The sequence below is a fragment of the Mesocricetus auratus genome, unplaced genomic scaffold (genome assembly GCF_017639785.1).
Source record: "Mesocricetus auratus isolate SY011 unplaced genomic scaffold, BCM_Maur_2.0 Super-Scaffold_100044, whole genome shotgun sequence".
Classification (NCBI taxonomy): Eukaryota; Metazoa; Chordata; class Mammalia; order Rodentia; family Cricetidae; genus Mesocricetus; species Mesocricetus auratus.
Window position 1 is genome coordinate 305,220 of NW_024429221.1, and position 23,000 is coordinate 328,219.

At 41.6% G+C, this 23,000-nt stretch overlaps 1 protein-coding gene across 3 annotated transcripts; it reads right to left on the reverse strand.

Moving 5' to 3' along the window:
- Kdm4d (lysine demethylase 4D) lies at positions 1-22,877 on the reverse strand. 3 transcript variants are annotated; one of them, XM_040735250.1, is made up of 3 exons: positions 22,024-22,877; positions 6,766-6,848; positions 1-2,383 (listed from the first exon to the last, which is right to left on the reverse strand). In XM_040735250.1, the coding sequence occupies exon 3, from the start codon at positions 2,073-2,075 to the stop codon at positions 648-650; it is 1,428 nt and encodes a 475-aa protein (XP_040591184.1). In that variant the 5' UTR covers positions 2,076-2,383; positions 6,766-6,848; positions 22,024-22,877; the 3' UTR covers positions 1-647. The 3 variants fall into 3 exon arrangements, with proteins under 3 accessions (XP_040591184.1, XP_040591183.1, XP_005139346.3); XM_040735249.1 differs by lacking the exon at positions 6,766-6,848 and having other exon boundaries at positions 22,493-22,877; XM_005139289.4 differs by lacking the exon at positions 6,766-6,848.
- Between the last annotated feature and the right edge of the window lie 123 nt (positions 22,878-23,000).

The following is a 23,000-nucleotide window of genomic DNA, read 5'->3' on the forward strand; positions in this document are numbered from 1 at the left end:
TTACGGCTACTTTGCCTTTATTTCTGAACACTGGGTAATAAACATTCTTAATTCACCATCTTTGAGAAGTCTTCTGTGACTCTCTCAAGTGCCTTTTTAGGGTGTGTGCGTGAGAGAGAGAGAGAGAGAGAGAGAGAGAGAGAGAGAGAGAGAGAGAGAGAGAGAGAGAGAAACTTCTTTTCGTGACTACAATCTTGTGGTCAAATTTTGACATCTCTCATGAAATGAAAGACAGGGATGGAAACTTGAATTTTCAGCTTTCTCCTCAGTTGGTCCAGAGCATGAGAGGTCGGTTTTGAGCTGCACTCAGCCCTCAGAGACCCAAACATCTGGCCAATGCAACCTCATCTGGAAGCCCAGGAGTTACCAGCATCCAGATGCTTGCCATGTTCTAGACTGAGGAAGGTACATGTGAGTGTACTTCCTAGAACTGACAAGGAGCTCTCCCAGGCATGGTCAGTGTCCGGCCAACTCTGTCAAAACCCGCAGGTGATGGCCTTAGCAAGCTTCCTGAGTGCTAGGCAATGAGCTGTAAGGCGGGACATACGTTTTGGAGTCAGAGGTCTTCCACCTTCTGAAGCTGACACTGGATGCCGTGGTCCAGAGCTGGCAGGTACAGGGTTGACTGTCAAGTCCTCAATCACAGACTAGGACAGAAGGTCTGGGTTCACACTTGTGTCTACCCTGCCTGCTGGCTGGCGCCTCTTAACTGGAGCCTCATTGGTGCACTCCTGAGCCCCTAGTTCACAATGGCGGCGACCAAGACCACGCCTTCCTTTTGACACGTAGTGACCAGGAGAAGACAGATCCGGGGTAGGTGGTGAGCCTGGAACTAAATCAGGCTTCTGGAACTCATCAACTGTGGCATCTGATTGCTGCCTGTAGCTGCAAGGAATCTTATTCCCAGTGGCTATCGGCAGAAGACAGTGTGAGACCTGGAGAAGCCGGAGATCCCTCAGTTCCCGAGTTTTTCTTGGTTCTTCGATCGCCTGCCGTGTGTTGAGCTCCTGACCAGCAGATTGCACAGTCTCTGTGTGGTCCACAACTGCCTGATCTTGGCCACGTTTCCACAGCTCATATCTCTCAGGCTGCAGGATCCGCACAAAGGCGTCCATGGAGAAGCTCACCCTGGCCTCCCCACAGCTACACTGAGTTGCCACCTTGCCATAGTCGATCCACCTCGGGGTGGCAAAATTGATGGCCTCTGCACAGTTGAAGCCATGGTTGAAGCCAGAGTGGTAGCCATAGGGAAAAGTGACCATGAATTCCCCAGCCTCCTGCGTCATGCGGCCAAAGGGGATGCTGTTCTCCTTGAGCACGCTGGGAGAGATGAGTGCCACCTTGTGCCTCAGGAAAGCCTGGCAGCCCTGGGAGCTGCCTGGGAACAGCTGTCTGGCCAGGTGTTCCAGGCGCCGGCCATGCTCAGGGGGCACCGCGTACCACGTCTTGGGCTGCCCAAAGTGCAGATAGTTGATGCTGTACAGGTCCATGTCCTCCGTGTGCCACGCGAAGGTGGTCTTCCACATGCCAAAGTACAGGTAGGGCGTGTTGACGCCCTCAATCACGATGCCACATTCTTGTTCCAATAGGTCCTGAATTGTTCCCAGGTGTCCCACGTTCCAGTGTTGAGTTTTCCCATCAAACAGGGAGCCGCTGATGTCAGCACCATAAATTGGTGACTCATAGAGGCGATTCTTCCAGTATTTTCTCTCCAGATCTTCAAAGTTCAAGTGTGGTGGGGTGCGGTAATTTTTGCTGTTGGCCAGGTTGCGGTACTGCCCCACTGTCATGGCTTTCTTCTTCTTATGGTATTGAGTGAACACCCCTGCCTTGCCAGACACCACTTGCTGCAGGGGCGTGGCTATTAAGATGTTGTTGATATTGTCATAAGACTGCCTGGCTCTCCACTCTTTTGGTGGGATGACCTTGGCCAGGCCAGCTCGGTGTGCCCCTTGGGACTCCATGTAAGCAATGTATTTGTCAAAATCATTAAACTCTTCTTTTGTTGGACGAAATATCATTATGTTGCAATTTGGATTCTGAGCACAGTTGGACTTAGACTTCATAGCTTCCATTTAAACACAAAATTCCAATATATACACAGGGTTGAGGAGAGTTTTTTTAAATAAATGAATAGCTGTGGGTGCGCTGTGGTAGAATCTACCAGTCAGCTTCTGTATGTGTGCTGAGAACAGCCTTCCTTAGGCTTTGTGACACACCAAGAGCCAGCACTCTGGCCATCAGCTTAGTCCAGTCACTGAAGGGCCGCAGCCTCTGCTGAGTTCCCCAGGGAAGACCTGGGTCTTTCCTCCTGTTGTCTATTGGGATGCACAAAAGCTGGTGTAGTAGAATGTTGTCTTCAGGGAAGTGACTAAAATGCAATCTGAAAGAACAAAGTTTGAAATGTTTACAAAAGCTCAGAGAACTAGAAATGAAACACTCAATTGCATCGTCACTTCAGGGGCTTTTCCTCAGGGTGATGTCAGCACAAATGAAAGTGGGAATGTGGAGCAAGGGCGATTCTTGCCCCCCACCCAAAGGAATATGATATAAGGCAGTCAGCTTAGGACTGTGACAATCTATGTGACTGTTTCTGGAACTGAACACACGAATGTGCTATGATCCCGTCATTGAGTTACAGCAAATGCTCATGCCTAGGCACTGACAGCCACATCCCAGAGTGCTGGCGATACTGTTCTCCGACTAGCACATTCTGCAAACAGCAAACTCCCACCAACAGCAGAGTGGATGGGGGCATTGCTGCAAGTCTATACAGCAGAAGACCATCGAGGGAGAAGGAGAATATTTCACACAGGAACCAATTCTATAAAACTGATACTGGGATTTTCTAATTCAAGACGATACCTATTACATGATTCCATCTGCATAAGATTAAGATGAGACAAAGAAATTTATGTTCAAAGTCAGCGTCCAAAGTTCACAGAGCGGGTATCTCTGTGAAAGAGAGATGTTTGTGGGTGGGAGCCTAAGGAGGGATTTGCAGTTGCTGATTTGCTCTGAACCTAGCTGCAGCCTAATGCCTATCATTCATTTAGCATGGTGACCTTTACAAATATCTCTCTATTAGCTTAAAACAGTTCGGGAAAATAAGCACTAAAGCCAAAGAGGCATGAACAATTGGATTAGAAGGAAAAGAGTAATTAGAAATGAACCACACATTAAATTGAAAAATCTAGGTAATTAGAATTTGAAGAGATTGTTAAGAAAAAGTAAGTAGCAAGGCGGTGGTGGCACACATCCTTAGTTCAAGCACTGTGGAGGCAGAGACAGGCAGATCTCTGTGAGTTCAAGGCCAGCCTGGTCTACAGAGCAAGTGCCAGGACAGGCTCCAAAGCTACACAGAGAAACCCTGTCTCAAAAACAAAGAAAGAAAGAAGAAAAGGAAAAAGAAAAAAAGGTAAATAGGGGTCATGCATTTCCTTAACTCACATTGTGTGATTTTATGGTCACATAAATGTTTTGTACAACTGGTCTTATAAAGACAACCCAGGATTACAGAACTATGAGTAAGGGCTGTCCAAATGTATGAGATAAGTAAATGGTAGGTGATTAGTCAGGCTAGACTTTCTCCGTGGCTGTACAGCAGAGAAGTCCGGGAGAGTGTTGGTGGTGGGAGCTCAGACAATGACAGATCATTTCATCTACTCCATATGAAAATGAGAATGAGAGCCCTGAGGGCAGTCAGGGGGAAGGAGACACTATTTCATCCTGAGGTCAAACGTTTCTGTGAGGGTGTTGTGAAAAGCGAGGTGCAGAGCATGAGACACTGGAAACGGTCTCTAAACTAGCCAGTTTACACTGAGTACTTCTTTTGTGTCTGTCTTGAGACCTTCCCTAGTTTTTACTTTGTGCTGTGACAAACTGTTCCTCTCCTTTCAGTCTCTCCTCAAATCCTTACAGCTCTTCTAATCTTCACTTTCCTAACTAGATGACCTTGACGCTCATCTTCCTTCTTTCTTAACAAAATACATCTCTTCTCATCTCCTGACCTTCATTACCTGGGACTTTTATTTTAAAAGTTTCATATCCTACTCTTCCAGCTCACAGCTGTTCCGTGGACTTGGTTCTGTCGGCGCTACCACTGTATGAAGGCCGCGATGCGGAGAAGACGACGTGAAAACCACTAGCTTGTGTCCTCAGTCTCAAGTTCCGTCTGATCCTCTTGCCTCCACAGTTTACTAAGAGCTTCACACTATTTCCCACCAATCTTAGGACTTTACTCAGGCACCTGGAACACTTTTTAGAGATAGAATCCAATGGGGCCCATCGGCCCGCAGCATCCTGTCTCCTCTTGGTTGCAGCCTGTCTCTCCTGCGCTCCTCCCAGGAGAGGCTACTCCTATCCTGAGTAACACCTCAGCTCCTTACCTCAGCACCTCCCATTCACGCCAGTACTCCAGTCAGTTAAGCAAGCACTGCCACCATTTTCTTTATTAGTGCTCCAGTGATCAGTCTCTTTCATGGGCAAAGCTATTTCCCTTTCACCTTCTTTTCAGTTCTAAAATGTGTCAAAACTTCAAAGTTTTTACATTCAAGAGTCCTCAGAGACAAACTGACCTTCCCACCAGATGGTGCTCTAGACTACACCTTATTCATGTGGGTGTTTTATGGAATACCTTCCCTTCCTCCTAGTACTTGACCTCTAGGGCACTATCCCTCTTTCTTGGATTTTCTTTTTCTCCTCAGATCCCTCCTCGACCACCACCCACTACATAAATGCAACCTTATCTCAAAGCTCAACTCTCATTCCTCGGAACTTCCTATCATGCTGATGGCATTGGTGGGTGCTGATCTATCTTTCCCTTCCCCACAACTCACTGTCACAGTCCCTTTAATACTCAGGCTCTCAACTTTGCTTCTCTGGGTTGGATCTTCCACTGAGGCCCTGAGAGTCACTGTAAAGGACAAGTGAACCATTTCCCCTTTGAGACTAATTCTGGTAGAATCTTCATTTACACTAATGGCAACACAGCTATCCTAGTCATCACTGACAGTTTCATCATTTCCCAGATTTGGTCAAAGGCACCAACAGAGTCTATTGTGAGAGCCCGCGGCCAGCTTCACCCTCAGGCAGTCTCTTTGTGCTCTCACCCTCCACACAATGACGCAGCCTACTCTACTCTCCTGTCGTAGCACTCCCCACGTCTATTCAAACAGTCTTGAAGGTGGGCTGCTACTGATATTCCATGCATCCTGTGATAATCTCCCATCTTACTCCAAGTTTTAATCTTAAAAATTATCTATGGTGCAAACATAAGGACCAGAGTCTTGATCCCCAGCACCCATGTACAAGTTAGGTATACTTCTATGTCTGTAACCCTAGAACTGAGGACTAGGGCAGAACCAACTTCTGGTTCAGTAAGAGACGCATTTCAAAAAACAAGATGGAGATAAAGACAGCTGAGATGTACTTCTGACTTTCTATATAAGCACATAAACTAGTGCACACTCATATGCGCATACCCACACACCAATGACTGTATAAATTACTTTGACATATACAATAAATTTTAAATATATAGGCAAATATTTCATTAGTCTGAAAACATGGTCTGAAAAAGTGAGATAATTTCATAGGAGACTTAAGTACTCCATGAGGATCTTTCCTCTAAGATATAATAAAAATGCTTGCTGTTAACACTAGTCCCCATTTCTAATTGAATATTGAATTGAATATATTTTGAGCTAGACATTTAGTATTTTCTAAACTGCATTTGTAAGGGTTCTAGGAAGAATAAGGCAATATGTCCCTATATATAAGGCAATACTCTGCTTTTGCAAGTTTAGTCTATGCTCACAATAATAATGCCTAGAATCTACCAACTATAGTTATAGCAATCCTTCAGTATAAAATCTCAAGTGGCCACCTTTACAGAAGTCTGGCCTCTGACTTCTCTCAAGTAGAGTCCACAGGACCACCTGTCATGGTAGACTTTATCTGATCCATGGTAACCACAGTAACAGGAGTCTTCACCAAAGAGACTGGTGGTTCTGACGACTGAAGAAGTGTATTAAAAAAAATGGTGTCTTACCTTGAAGGATTTCTGGAAATTAGAAAGCCATTGCTCCACATATTTAAAAACAATGTCTCCTGTCAGTCAGATTACTCAGTGGGTAAGGCACCTGCTGCACAGACTGAAGATCTGAGTTCGATCTCCAGGACTCTCATGGTGAAGGAAAGAACCCAAAGTTGTCCCCTGCCCTCCACACATGCACCATGACACTTTCCCTGGAACCCTCCACATAGAATAAATTTAAAAAACAATGATGTCTACACTGTGTGTGTGTGTGTGTGTGTGTGTGTGTGTTTAAAAAGAGAAGATAGAATATTAATGGCCCTTTCTATTACAGACTATAGGAGGAAAACTTTCTTTCATGCTGTTCACATGTTCCAACTCTATGCTTTAGATGGGGATTACTGGCACTATGCCTCAGATATTAGCCACTGTTTCTTTAGAAAGCATCATCTTGGGCAGGAGAGATGGCTCAGAGGTTAAGAGCACTGGACTGCTCTTCCAAGAGGTCCTGAGTTCAATTCCCAGCAACCACATGGTGGCTCACAACCATCTGTCATGAGATCTGGTGCCCTCTTCTGGTGTGCAGGCAAATATGCAGACAGAACACTGTATATGTAATAAAAATAAGTAAAATAAAATAAAAAAAGAAAGCATCATCTTTATCAACCATTTATTTGCCATCAGAGTGGTCCATAGCTGAAAACATTCTATAGAAATAAAAGACTCACCTCTTCTCTCATTGGACAGTCATTTCTCACAGTTCCACAGCTATTACCAATCACATGCAAATATTTACCTCAGCTTCAAGTATCTGAAACAGCACATCCAGTAAAATATTGAATGAAATTTCTCAGAGTACATACTTGTAGATGAGATGACATTATTGTAGCATTATTTAAGATCTTCAGTACTTAGTGCCAAAGCTTTTCTATAAGACATGATCATTCCCCAGTATTGCAAACTTATTTTTAAGCCTTTTACTATTTGATGAAGTATAAATCGTTATAATTTCTCGGGTCACCCTGGGCTTTTCACTACCCTGGAGATACACTTTTCACTAATGTGGGTCTTTGAATCTTATCAAATTACCTTATTCTCTTTTGTTCATTTTCTGTTAACAATGGTGTGTTTCTAACCTATTTATATGAACATTTTACATAATTACACCTTAAGTCCTTTGTTAGATAGTTCTGCCTATTTGGCATATTTATTATATTTCTTTAATTCCACTGAAATTAAAATGTTTGATGTATTTTTAATGTTTTATGTTGTATATACTTCCCCATGTAAACACATGGAAGTATTACCTAAATTTTTTCTTTTTATATGATAATCCTACCTTCTATCCTGGGGCTTACCTTTTAAGTGTTTGTGGGCTCTGGTGTAGCTGCCTCCTTGATCTTTATGGATAAGCTATGTGTGCTATCTGTGGTTTCATTTGGTCTGGCTCTCTCCCCTTTGCCCCAGAGGAGTTTCTCTCCCAGTGTCCTTAAGTCTGACTAGCCTGACAAACCAAGTTATTTCTATGCAGTTTCCAAGTTTCTTCTTGGATGACTTCTCTGCTCCTCGCTTGTTAATTGGATGCTGGAATGCCCGTGGATTGGACCCTGTGATTCCTTTTTATTTCTCCCGATTCTCTAATTTTTAAAATCGCTATACTGCACCAAGATTTTTTTTCTTATCTTCCCAAACCCATAGTTGTGCTGTTTTCATTTCCTTTGTTGAATTTCGGATTTGCAATAGCTCATTCCTGTTTCCTTGGTTTTGATTGTGTGGACTCCCCCTTTCATATTGATCTTGCTTTACAGACATATTCAGCTCTAAAAAACAAAACAAAATAACAGACAAAACACTGTTAAAATATCATTGGTTTTTAGAGTTTTGTTTCTTGGTTCATGTCAAATACTTCTGGCCATCATCCCTGAAGTCATGGTCTCTTCTTCTCTCACCTCATTCCTTTCACCAAAGTTCCAATTCTTGCATTCCAAACCAAGCCTGGAGTCTGCTGCGTGGTCCAAGGCCTGGGTGAGCATTCTGTTTTCTATACTCCGCCGTGACTAATTAGCAAGTGCCTAATGAAATGCTGCTGGGAAGCCCCCAGAAGGCAGTCTGCTTGGCAGGCAGCTTTCATCTCCAGGAGGCAGAGGCAATGCATGCATTGCTTCTGGAGCTTCTTTTGTTACCACGGCACAGGGTATGTCTCTGCCCCATACAGCTTGCTGTTCCATTCCTCATATGCTGCAAATGAAAGGGAAAGGTGGTTTCTCCTGTGTGTTTGTGCCTAGAAATGCCAATGTTTTCTGTGGACATTCAAGTCAGGAGTATACAGGAAGTATGGGTATCCAGAAGCATACATAGCAGGAAGAATCAGTAAATGTTATATTGTGATGTAAATCCTGAAGACTAGGATTTGGTCTTTAAATCCAACAATGTAAGTGTCACAATATGACTCTAGTATGGACTATGATTAAATTGGGCATGGTATTACAACTTCATTCTAGTTACTTTCTGGGGCATGTGAACCAGAATGGTCATAGGAGTTCCCAGCTACAAAGAGTCCTCTTTCATCATTCAATGGATAAATTACTTTGAATTGAAAGTTATACACTCCCTGAGTCTGCAAGTCTTATACATGACAACACTCTAACGCAATCTCCCTTTGACTTAAGCTACAGTGAATTTTATAGCATACAACTGAGAGAACCCTCATCCATACATACCCTCTCCTTCATTCCTGTTCCCCAAAGCTTGTGTAGTTTAGATATTTTTTTGCCTTTATGTGTTTTTGGACTTTTCAATTTCAGGTGTGTAGTTTAGGTATTTCTTTTGCCTTTATGTGTTTTTGGACTTTTCAATTTCAGGTATCATGAACACATATAATAAAAGCTGTGAGATGTATTCTGTGACGCCCCTTCCCAACACACACAGATAATCCCTGCCCCCTGGCAGCTCTATCAAATTTTCTGGTTAAAGTACTGAATCTTTGCCACATAAAGTTAACCACAGCTGATTTGTATAGTGAACAATGACTGCACTGCTGCTTGGTTATAATTTTTTATTATTTTTCCCTTTCTGTTTATACATACTCATTCTCTGAGTCATTTCTAGAAATTTAAATCAAAATGCACAAAGCAAATTAGGTTACTGAAGCAGACTTCTCTTTTCAGAAATGCACTTCCTGGAGCCCTCATGTTTGCTTGGAGCTCAGAGAGTAGTCCTAGGTAGTTACACAATCTGATGCTGACATTTTCATCCTCCATAATCCAAGATTACCACTCTACTATGGAAGGTTCCTCAGGCTCCTTTCTAGTGGACACACTTGCTTCAGCAGGGAGCATCCACTGGAAACATGCCTAGGGACTCGTTAGAAATGAAGGATCTCCAGGAGTTTGAAAATGCATCCAGGAAGAATAGTCAACAATCCGTACTGGGTGTTCATAAAACTTTCCCTTACCAAAGGCATCAAAGATGCTGAGCAAGTCATTTCCAACTAGGATTCATGTCACCATTGCCTCTGTAAACTCCCACATCCATCAGAGAGATACATGGTCAAATTTATCTAGGAGGTCTTCATAGGTCAATGTCTACAGTAGATGCTGTGTAAAGAATTTTGGCTTCAGCTCTAGTGAAGCAGGGATTATGTCAAAAGTTTCCTAACTATGAAACAAGAAGCTTAAAGTTATTGGGTGGCTATAAATGAATAACACACGTTTGCTAGAATTTGGACATCTAAAAATCTCTTTGTTCCATGCTCTTGCTTTTCTTTCAGAATTCTGAAGACATTCTATTGATTTCTTCTCAAAAAACCAAAAACCGTTTGTTAATTCTTTGATAGATTTTGTTCCAATTCTGTGCATGCTTCTAGACTATTCCCTTGATAATTTTCTACAATGTTAAGGGATGAATGGTGAATCTGATGAGCTACTGTCCAGGCACGTCTTACACATTCATGTTCTACATTGCTGTGAAACAGCCTTTCATGTATTTCTTCCCACATCATTTCTCCTCCTCATCTTCTTATAAGACATCGTTTGGACAGCAAAACCTCATGACTGAGACCTTAATTTTATTACCTGTCTCTCTTCAACATCTTGTTCTTTTGTTATTAGTCAAGCCTCCTGTCTGTTTTCATTTCCTGAAACTACGTCTCTTGTGTGAATGCTCATTGTAGATTAATTGCTGCAGATCTCTTTGGAGAGGGCTAGTTCTTTCTCAAGTCTTTTCTTGGAGAGAGCTAGTTCCTTCTCAGATCTTCTCTTGGAGAGGGCTAGTTCCTTCTTAGGCTTCATGTGCTCTCTGCACTGCATTTTTCTCTCTGCATTCACTCCATGAGGATGCTCTGGCTTCCCTGTATCAAGTTATATATATTTAAGAAGCGGGCACTAAGTAACTGCTGTGTTTGTTTGCTGTAAGTGCTCTAGAAGGAACCTAGTCATTTCCTTTGGGACACTTGGCAATATTTAAAGGTGAGTCTAATTAAAATACTTGAAACTTGTACATTTTTTTAAAGACAGGATAGGGTCTCTCTACAAAACGTTGGCTATCCTAGAACTCAGAGATCCACCCATCTCTGCCTCCCAAGTACTGGGATTAAAGACGTGTGCCACCATGCCCAGCTACACAATTTTTAACTAGTAACTGGGGCACAGGAATTTGTGGTGTCTGAGGTGTTTTTTGTGTTTGTTTAGCTTGCTTTTGAGACAAGGTTTGTGTAACCCTAGCTGTCCTGGAATTTGCTCTGTAGATGAGGCTGGCTTCGAACCTAGAGATCCACCTGACTGCCATCATGCCCAGATCTTTTCGGTTTTGTTGTTAATGGATACACTTAAAATTGATGCTGTAATCTCAGTATTCCAGAAGAGGCAAGAGGGCCATGATGTTGAAGGTTGTATCGGTGAGTTTCAGGACAGGAACACAAAGCATTTGCTGCACTGTCTATTCAGGTTCTGTTGTTTTGGTCCACCTTTAAGTCTATGGTCTCAATTGAAATTAATTTCTGTGTAAGAATCCAAACTCATTCTTTTGTACTTGAATATTCAGTTGCTCCAGTACCATTTTGTTTTTTGAAGATTCTTCTTCTCCCTGAATTGTGCTGACACTTTTGCTGAAAATCTGTTGATTTTAAGGGCTTTGGGAACTGTGTTCCACTGAATCTGTGCACATCATCGCCAGTGTGGTCTACTTGGTGGCCATCCTAAAAACATACCAACAGAATTGATCTTGTTTCTTCATTCCTCCAGCTGCACTTGCTAGTCAGTTTGGTTTATCTTATTAATTTTGACTTACTAGTATTTTCCAAGTTTCAGTTCTGTGAATTATGACAGTAGCTTTTTAAAGTCAGTTAGCATGCTTTTCTTGTTAACATGCACACTTTTAATGTTTGCAGTGAATTCTTACCATTATTGCAAATAACTTACTTCTAACCCACAACCTCCATTTAAATTATAAGCCACACTCTTTTTAAAAAATTAAATGCAATTTATTACTTTTCCATTATGACTTTTCCTTTATGCCTTGTTTAAGCACTCTACCTTCTTGAGGCCACAAATGTATCTTTTTATTTACTTATTTTTCCCAGTGGAAATCAGGAGAGGAAATACATCTGGAAGTAAATTTGGACAGCAATGGCTAATAGAACACAATCCAGAATTTAAAATTCTCCATAAATGGTCAGATGCTAATCCAATTAATCCTAACTTTCAGGTTTTAAATATAGTATAAATGACTTCAATTTATAGAGTAGTTATCTGCTGTAATTTTTGCTTCTCTCATGAAATTCTAGTTTTCTGACATCTCTGTTCTCCGACTCCTATGTACATACACATAAATACAAAATTTGAAGCTAAGATCCACATATAAGAAAATGTAGTATTTGTCTTCCTGAGCCTGGGCTACTTAATATATTTTCCAGTTCTATCCATTTTCCTGCCAATAGCTTAATTCCATTTTTCTTTATGGTTGAAAATTCCATTGCGTATATGTCCCACATTTTCATTATTAATTCATCTATTGATGAACATGTAGACTAATTGATTTTCCTAGCAATTCCTTTTTCTAGCAGCCATGATCCCAATGAGCAATTATCTTTTTAGTAGGATACTCAGTCTTTTTTGGTGCCTAGAGATGCTAGCTATGTCATGTGGAAGCTCTATTTTTACATTTTGGGGGGAAAAAAAAACCTCATACTAATTTCCATAGTGACTGTACCAGTTTGTACTCTCAACAGTGAATGAGGGTTCCTTTTTCCAAATTCTCTCCAGCATCTGCTGTCATTTTCTTGATAGCTATTTGTGACAGGGGTAAGATGGAATCTGAGTGGTTTTAATTTGCATTTCCAAGACAGCTAAGCACTTTCGTTGTTGAGTGTTCTAGGTATTAATACTCAGCTGGCAAAGATTGGCTCCCATTCTGTAGGCTGCTTACTAGTTTTGCTGTGCAGAGAGCCTTCCAGTTTCTTCAGGTCCTATTTGCCGCTAATTGTCCTATTTGCTGAACTCCTGGCATCAGTCCTATTCAGAAAGTCTTTATTCAGTGCTGAGGTTTTTCTGGTCTCTTCAGATCTGGGGGTCTTACTGTGGATTTGAATCCACTTGCAGCTGATTTATATGAAAGACAGGGATAAGGCTCTAGTTTCACTCTTCTACATGTAGAAATCCAGCTTTCCCAGAACTTTGTTTCTCCAATGACTAGTTTTAACACTTTTGTTTAAAAAAGGAAAAAAAATCAGGGGTCTTAGCAGTGTGGTTTATGTCAAAGGTTTTTGTTGGTTCTGCCCTGATCCACGGGTCTACATGTCCATTTCTGCCCTGACCCACGGGTCTACATGTCCATTTCTGCCCTGACCCACGGGTCTACATGTCCATTTCTGCCCTGATCCACGGGTCTACATGTCCATTTCTGCCCTGATCCACGGGTCTACATGTTCATTTCTGCATTGGCACTCTCTCTTTCTCACACTCACACCCCAAGGTAAAACACTGGGTTTAGAGAGAACAAATCCCTATTTTTGGTCTTAGCATTTTCCTTTGCTTTGTTTCTAGAAGTCCCATTTCTAAATTATCCATCCACTCTTTCATCTGCACATATCTATGTGACTACCCTGTTTTAATTTCTATACTACTCAGCATTGATAGTTGGTGTGTAAAATCTCACCATCCATATTCATCCTCTTGGTAGAATTTGACTATATTTTTACACCTGAGCATTCTTTCTAGAGTAAATTCAATTCACTCATGTTCATGTAAATTAGAATTACAGTAAAATAACAAAAAAAATGTAGCCAGATTTCATAACTCTTTAATTGAGCACTCTTGCCTATTATCTGGTATTTACTCAAATCTTGATGCATTTCAATCATAGTTTAAGCATGAACATAATGTATCTATTTCCTTACATTCTAAGATGCCTCAGGATTTGTGTGTGTGTGTGTGTGTGTGTGTGTGTGTGTGTGTGTGGTGTATGTGTGTGTGTGTGTAATATGAACTTTTGCCATTATTTCTTGATTTTTACATTCCTTCTGAAATATTATTTTTATTAGTTCTGTTTTGACTGACCATTGAGTATAGAATATATCATATATATTATCATAGTTCTATTACTCTTAGTTATTACTCTCCTTTGCTTTGGAACTTTACGCAAACCAAATTCTTGGCAACTAGACACATCTTTTAGTGAAATGCTGGTCAACTTAGTAAAAATTCTATATTCACTGAAGATTGTAACAAGAGTTCCTCTAAACTTTAATACTATCATATCCCATCATTTATCACATAATCTGACCTTTTTAAATATAAAGGAGCCCAGAGATGACTGCCTAAGCCAGAATCTTACTGATACATCAAGTTAAAAAGCAATAGAAACAGAGTTGTATTTTCCCAAACTGCAAAATACATTTTTCAAGTACTATAAATACTTCAAAAAATTGACCATAGAGTATGGCTATAAGTTTTTACAAATGTCAAAAATCAAAAATATCCAGAATATGTTCTATAAGTACAAAATAATGAAGTCAGAAACTAATGATAAAAATACTAGAAACTCCCAAATTTGTAAAACAAAAAATTTTTAAATAAACCCTTAATAAAAATGAACTAAAAAGTTAAATGAGGAAATCCATTCTACATAAATGATAATGAAAATACCATATGCTAGCAAGTAATATTAAAGAAAATTTCAAAACCTTAAAGAAATAGGTAAGGAAGGAGGCTAGAGAATTACATGAACTAGGTAGGCAACTATTTGAAAATAAATTTGTTTCAAAGAAATTTTAAAGGACCTAAAAATAAGAGCAGAAATTGATGGAATACAAAACAATATAAAATAGAGTATAGAAAAACAGACTTTTGAGAATTTTAACATACTTGAAAAATCTTCAGTGAAAGTGACAAAGAACAAAAATAAAAGACACAAATACCCAGCTCTGGTAAGACAGAGGTCATTACTGTAAAATATGTAGAAACAAAATAAAAAGAGAATACAAAAGAAAACAAAAAAAGAGTATGGACAATTTTACACTAATACATTTTTTAAATCAAGGGAATAGATTGCTAGAAAAAATACAGCAGAGACAGAAAAAGTTAACATTATTCATAACCATCAAAAAGATTGAAGTGTGACAGCCAAACTCTTAGAAAGACAATCCCAAACTCAAGACAGTTATACTGGAGAATTTTACCAACCATTCAAAAAAAAGATAACTCAAGACAGTTATACTGGAGAATTTTACCAACCATTTAAAAAAAAATGTAACTCCAATCTTGGGCAAATTATCCCAAAGAACAAAGTATGCTTCCTAATTTGTATGATACAAATCCAAAGAACATTAGGATAAAGGAAAAGAGTTAATATCCCTTTTGAACACTGACACAAAAATCCTAAATAGAGCATGAACTCACAGACTCCAAGACTATGTGTGCACTGTGGTCCCGATGGCTTAGTCCAGAAATAAATGACCAGGTAAAACCTAAAATAAATCTGCTTAACACACACTTAACACACTAAAAGGGAATCTCAAATGCATAACAAGTATTTAATGAAGCTCACCATTTTAAACACTATGTTTACACTGAAGAGACAAGTGTTGTTGACAAGTTGGCATTTGAGGAGCTCCTTTTCAAAGCATCCAATGGTAACTGTAGAGACCTTGACTAGCCAAAAGTGCTGAGAATAAATGGCTGTTGAATGCTCAGCCCTGAATGGGTCACCTCGATTGCCCCTTTAAGGTTCAAAAACACGGTGGCAGGGGCAGGAAGAATGTAAATGCCCAAAGAAGTGGCAGTGTTGAATAATCTTCAGGCATGACATGGCCTTTGCACTCTTGAACTCAAAAGCTGTGGTTACCTGTGCTCCACCTACACAAGATTGGATTTGTCAACATCATGCCAGAGAAGAGGGAGGAACTCACAAGGCCCCACCCTCTCTGAAGATCTGTAAGTAATTAATGGTTTCCAAGGGAAGGAAGACACTTTCTTCAGTGGTACAGCCACTGATAAGATGCCATTCTCCTGGAAGCAATCCTAATGCAACTCACTGGGTCACAAAATAAAACCAAGAAGTAAGTAGATGTTAAAGTAGAAAAGGGATTAGTTGGGAAGAGGAAGTGGGATAGGTAGGAGAGGGAAGAGGTATGAATATAATCAAAATACATTATATGCACATATGAAAATGTCATAATAAAACCTATCAGTTGTAATATAAGACATTTTAAATGTATTTTTCAGCAATCTAAAATAGTAAGAAAATACCATAAAACATATCATTGCAAACCTTGAACAAAATTGTTAAAAGGCTTATCTTGCAGATCAAGAAAAAAACAAGGACACCTGGGATCAGAATCTTTATTCAACATTGTCCTGAAGGTTCTAACCAACACAAGGCAAGGAAAAAGGGATGGCAGAATGGAAAGAGACTGGAAAAGAAGAAACACGTTATCATTATTGGCAGATGTATATATATATGTATATATATACATCTATGTATATATATATATATATTCAGAGTGAACTGCTTGAATTAACAGGAGAGTTTAGCAAGCTCTCTGAATTTAAAAAATATATATGCAAAAATCAATTATACTTATGTACACCAGTTACAAATGATCCAAATTTAAGAATGATATCATTGACAGTACATTAAATAGTAATTACACCTAAATCTAGCAAGAGCTTGTGAGATTTCTATGAGGCAGTAATGTAAATATACTGGCTTGCTTTAGAAAATAAAGATGACCTAAACAAATGAGAAGATATACCTCGTAACTAAGTCTAAAGACTCAATATTATAAAAACATTACTTCTTAAATTTGCAAATGCAATGTTATTCCAGTTAAAACTCCAAGTGTCCAGAACTTGACAGTTGGCTCCTGAATATACAAAGGGCAAAGAGATCTTGGAAGAGAGGAAGAGGTAACAAGAATAGCTCAGCTAGATGTCAAGACACCATTATTACAGTACAGACAAAAATGAATGCCTGGCTGTCTGAGAAAGGCCTATGAAGCCTTTAGAAGGCATTTACACACAGTGTCAGTATGATTTCAAATAAAGAACATTCTCAACTACAATACAGCATCCACTTAACAGAAAAAAAAAAGAACTGATAAGTTGAACTACCCCCAAATGGAAGATTTCCATCTATCAAAATCAGTATCAAATATTCCCAAATGAGAAGCAAAGAAGTGGGAAGTTATCTGTGCAGCATAAGTAGCAGGAGTTAGTACCTAAAGTATTAAGAACTCAGATCTCTGTAAGGAAAAGACAATTCAATGGGAAAATCACTCCTAAAAGAAATCAAAGTAGATGATAAACGTTACTTAGACATCAAGGAAACACAGTCAAGATGTCAATGGCAGGTCACTACCCACACTGCCAGGTCAGATGGAATTGAGATTCTAGACAGTACCAGGCATGCTGAGATTCCACAAGGAGAGCTCTCCCCCTGCTGATGTGGTTCACATGAAATGCACGTGTGTACTCCTCTGCACACTTACAAGAATAGCTGCAGTAGCTTTATTCGTAAATATCACTGTAACAGAAACATAGCTGTTAGACTTATGCAGTACATTCTTGCAGTTAAATTCCACACAGCTACACACAACACACATTAAGTGGGATGGCAAAATTAAAACGCTTCAAAGAAAAAGCAAGGTTTATGTAAGCATTTAAATACACATAAAGTTCAAAGTTAACAAGACTGAGTTTCATTTAGAAATTCATTTCATGGGTACTTGGCAAAACATATTTGGGATCTGGGGGCTTGATTCAGTAAGATTGTTTGCTATACAAGCATGAAGCTGAACTCTAATCCTCAGCTCACACATAAGTATGCTGTTACAGTATGCATTTTTTAAATGAAAATTTTCACCTTTTTAAGCTATCAGGTTCCTAAGTGGGTTTTAGTACATGTAGGGGGAATGATTCAACTGGTAGAAAAGGAGAAATATTTGATTACAATTATAATTGGATTAGGGCAGGCTGACCTAACTAGAATTTTGATGCTGCATATAGAGGAGCCTGACCATCACGAGTTTTCACTTAAGAGATTATCTTCTGAAAGAAATTCTTTTCTATGGGTCTGTGTGTTTTCTTCTGAAATCAGGAACTGGGTAAGCAGAGCAGAAGTCACCTTTTCTAGGATCAGTGCAGGAGCAAGAAAGACATGGATGAAACAGAAAACTTCTACACCAGAGAGGACTTCTTTCTGTTAAGCTTCATTCATTCACCTGTCCACTAACTTCACTTGGAGAAATTTTACTAGCTGTATGTTAGTGCCAATCATTGTTTTAAGTGGTTGGCCTATAGCACTGAGCATGCCCTCATGGAACTCACGTTCTACGTGTTCTGCATGGAGGCGGTGAAGCAGTGACTTTACCGTAACGCAGGACCACACAGGTGCTATGTAAAAGGAAAAAAAAGAAAAAGAGCAGAATATGGAAGACAGACAACAGTACAGGACTCTAGAGGATGGAAGGGAACAACAGCGGCAGCCTTCACCAGGGATGTCACAGCTGGCTGGTCTCCTCTGAATGGGTAGGAAGAGCCTTTGTGGACACCAAGAAAAGGCCCTACGGCAGAAGTAACTGCGACTAAGCATGAAGGTACGTAAGCCAGAAAGACGTCAGGCACGAGCCTCATAGGCAAACTTTGGAGCCCGCCTGTTGTAGGAATGTTTGGCTTTTCCAGGAAGGGCTATAGGGTGCCCACGCACCTCCACTGTCCATGTGTTCCTTCCCTTGTCAATCTCATTCAACTTTATTTCAAAAATTACTGGAAACACAGTGTTGTAATATGAAAAGTTGAGTCTTCCGTGTTCTTTAAGATTTTCTTATATTTTTACTTCGTACGTGTGTGAGTGAGTGTGTACCCACTGAAGCCAGAAAAAGGTGCGCAATCCCCTGGAGCTGGAGTTAGAGAGCTAGCGTAAGCTGCCTGACATGTATTCTACAAGAGCAGTCGGCACTCTCTACCTCTGAGCCACCTCTCCAGCTCTGCTTTCAATTGTCATTGGAATACCTTTTGCTGGAGTTTTTATTGGGCTGTTTGCATTTTCAGCATTATGTGTATTAGACACAGGAGTAGAGCTAAATATTTGTTAAAGACTTTACAAAACTGACCTTCTAATCCGACATTTAGATGTTGACTTTGTTCACATCTCCTATTTTTAGCTTATGTAGCCCTGGCTCTCCTGGAACTTACTATGTAGACCAGAGTGACCTCAAATTCAGAGATCCTTCTGCCTCTGCTTCTCCAGTACTGGACTTAAAAGTGTGTGCCAGGCCTAGTTCATGATAAAAACATTTTTAGAGCCAGGTAGTGGTGGTGCACGCCTTTAATCCCAGCACTTGAGAGGCAGAGGTAAGTGGATCTCTGTGAGTCTGAGGCCGGCCTGGGCTACAGAGATGGTTCCAGGACAGGCTCCAGAGCTACACAGAGCATTTTTAGATGGGGTTCTTGACTCAGCCTCAGAAGCACTGGGATCACAGGTATGGGTCACCACACCCCATTTAAATTTAAAATCAAAGTGATTTTTTAAATAGTTTATTCTAAAGCCATGGGATGTTCTGCCTTCATCAAACTGACCTTCCAAACAAGAGGTACTAGACTTTCTGAATTTTCTTCTGAGGTTTTTAAGGCTTCTTTTATCCCTTTTGGACACCATTTTTCTGTAACCTTTGAAGAAAGAAGTCATACATTGTCTCCTCCATGCAGTCAATTTTGAAATCACACGGACTGCATATAACATCTGACCACACTAAAACACCTTTACTACATTAAAAACGAAGGTGGATAGTGAAGGTGGTGTGATCTAGAAGAGTTGGGACATGTGCCACTGGGAAGGTTTTGAGAATAGGATGCAGAGTACCAGGAATCAGATAGGGTCACCTCAGCTAGCAACACATGGGAAAATAACCTGTCAGACAAGACAAGCAAGAAATCCTGGTACAGGGGATTCTATTTTCCAAATTCAAAGATCTTCTAGCAGAGGACTTGTGAAATGGTTCTGTTGGGGAGCTGCTTGTTGTAAAAGTATGAGGACCTGAGTTTTGACCCCCACAAAGCTAGGTGTGGCAGAGAACACTATCAACCCAACGATGGAAAGCCAATCTAGCCTAATCCAATAGCATGAGCTTTGGTGAAGAGCAACAGAGGAAGACACCGACATGGACCTCTTGCCTTCCCGTGCACATACATGGAACTGCACACACACACACAGGATCTTCTAGAGAAAGAGGATGGGCCAGGAGAAAGGGCCTGCTTTGAAGGAAATGTAAAAGCTATTGCCAAAGAACAAAGTCAGCAAGAGCAGGGAATTATAAGATGATCACAGGAGGAACTGGAGAGAGGATTCCTTTCTGTGGTAATCAGTTTGAAGTAAAAGCACAGAGAAGCTGAGGCAGAGGATTGCCATGAGGCTAGCCTAAGCTACATAGTAATTCAGAGGCTACTCTGGGTTACACAATACAACCTTGCTTGTAAGCTAAAGCAAACCAAACAGGATTAATAGGTATATGATTTTTACCCGAGAGTTAGCTGGTAAGTGATTTTAAGTTTTAGGAAAGGAGACAGCTACTTCTGTCAGCTTGACTGGACCTGGAATCAAATAAAGAGATAAGCTGGCAGGGCCACCTGTAAGGGATTTCCTTGATCAAATTATTTTAAGTAGAATGCCCCATCCTACCTAAGAGTAGCGCCTTCTAGTAACAGAAAGGCTTGGGTTCTGCCTGCCTGCCTTCCATCCTACTGTCCAGTCCATGTCTCCTGTCCTCAGTCACCGTCAGTCCATCCCCCTGCTGCTACCATTCTTTTTGACATCAGAGTCCAGCTTCTTCAGTCTGCCACTGTGGGATGAAGGCCAGTGACTCTCAAGGAATCCTTCAGGCATTCAGAACCAGAATGGAACTGTTTGAGACTGCTGAGACATGCAGCCTTGTGGACTGTGTGATCACTCAGTGTGGACACCCATGCTGCATCATGTAAGCCAATCTGGCAAACCCCCTTTTAATATATATTCATTCTATCAGCTCTGTTCCTATGTTGAACACTAGCTAATACAGACATCTTTCCAACTTCATTTCCTTTTGCTAAGTGTTTTCATTGTTTAAGTCAAAAACTTTATGGTATCATTTTCTTACTATTTGCAGGTCTTGTACGTTAAAAACTGTTTTGGCTTTACCTTTCTCAATACTTCAGACTATTTTAATCAAATGCTTTTAATTTTTGTGAACTAATTTTTCTTATGCTAAATTACAATGGAATCATCAAGTGTTAATAAATCCAAATTTAAATGGACTTATTCAGGGGTTGATAAAGGCAGCTGGAATAAAAAGAACTGGGCATTTTACCATGGAAATTTCATTCCTCTTTTATAACATTCATCCATTCATTCAACCAGTACTTACTCAGCACCTACTATGTACCAAGTACTGTTCTGTATGCAGAGGACACCAGTGAAGAGACAGGGTTCCTACTCTTCTGGAATTCAGGTTCTAATACCGTTAGACAGACAATAATAATATTAGTACCAGCCAATACTGATTTAGTGAGTCTGCTCACTGAGATAGTTCCAAGCACTTTACAAATACTTATGTAATCACTACAGTACCAGAAAGAACTAACCCCACTTTTGCACAGGGATGGAGGGCATCACAAGGGAAAATGGTTTAAGAAACTGTACACAGCTCGGGAGAGCAGAACTGGAGTTAAAGCCAAAAGAGTCACAGATACTTGGTCTCAATACTTGGTCTCAGACCAAAAAGAAAAAGGTGCATAATGTAAAGAAAACAAACAGAAAAGCCAGCTGGTGTTCAGGGTTATGGAAGCATGGGGGGGGGCATACATTTATGTACAGGAGGAGCACAGTATCCACGCCACGGGAAATCCCACTGAGGAGGCAGCAGTGACTGAGACCTGAAAGATGTCGTTACAGCAGTCTTGGAGCAGAGGCAAAGAACACAGTGCAAAATCCAGAAGAAAGCATACTTGCACTCAGGAGGCTGAGGCAGTTGGACGGGCAGTGTCGGATACATAGGACTTAAATTCAAAGCCAGCCTGCGCTACATAGCAAGACCTTGTCTCAAAATTCAAAATAAACAGAGAAGCCTGCCTTGCTCTGAGAAACAGAAATGTCCAGTTGGGTGTATCTAGAGCACGGTGCACCCATGACTGACCGAAAGCAGGAAGGTGGGCAGGAGATAAGTCTTGTTTTATCCTAAGTACCCAAGCTCGGTCATTCTGTGCAAAACCCTAGGAAAGTCCATTTGGAGGCAATTACAAACACAAGAGGGAAATGACAGCAGCCTAAATGAACGCGGTGGCAGGGTAATTTCCACAGTCCTGGGCAAGGACGGCGGGAGAACAGATGTGGAGAGAGACAGAAGTGGATCTCCTTTGGGTGTGAGCCGCTAATCTGACGCTGTTCTTAGGTCGTGTGCGGCTGAGGGAGGCATATGCAGCTTCAGTGGGGAATTTAAAAAAAGAAAAGAAACGTTTTACCTTCTGCTTTTCAGGGGTTGGGGAGGGGTAGGGGGGCTGTCTGTCCTAATTCTCCTTCTTCGTTGAAAAGTTCCCAAGGAAGGACTGGAGGGCACTGACAGCGTCCAGTTTTAGGCGACCCCCTTCCACTCGGGACAAACTGGAGAACCGAGTCCTCGCGTATTTATTGAGCATCTACCGTCTCCCAAGACCTCACCGACGGGGCGGCACCAAGTCAGCGTCGAGGAAGCCATCTTAACCCCGGCTCCTCCTGGCAGTTAGCCCCCCGCCCTCCCCCCAACCCCCGGTTCTGCAGTGCTCGCTGTCGTTAACGCTCCGGGCTTCTCCCCTCACGCTACGCCGCCGAATGCCCAGCGCAGTCCCCCTCCACACATCCGCGTCTCGACAAGCAAGGCGGCGCCGGCGGGGGCGGGGCGGGGCGGGGCGGCGGCCCCCGCCTGCAAGGCTAGGGCTTCGGCGGGAATGGTACCTTTGGAAAGCTCGCGGCTGCCCCCGCGCTTACGTGCGCCTTCTTCAAGTCCACTTTTAAGTGACAACTCTAGGCCCTAGGCCGCGGGGTCTACTGGGGAGCAGCGGGCGCGCTCTCCGCGGATCTCCACGCCGGCAAGACGCGGACCGGCTCCCCCCGGCGCCTTCCGTGTCCTCGCAGCGCCGCGGCGCAGGAGTCTGCGAGGGGAGGGCGGGGAAGGAAAAGACGCAAGACAGATTAAGTAATTGGCTCGCAAAAAAAAATAAAAGAAATAAAGAAATAAAACACAGATACTTAGGCTCGACCACCCCCCCAGCACCGGTTTTTCAAACACCCGCCCCACGGAGCCGCCCTGGCTCCGCCCCCTCGACGACGTCACACGGACTTCCTCCGCGGGTCTCCGCGGATTGGCCGGCGGGTCAGCCTCGGCGAAAACGGTTTGAAGCAGCGCTCAGCTTGGCTTCCGGGTGCGGGGCTTCCGTCGTCTTGAGCGTCCGACGCTGCCGTT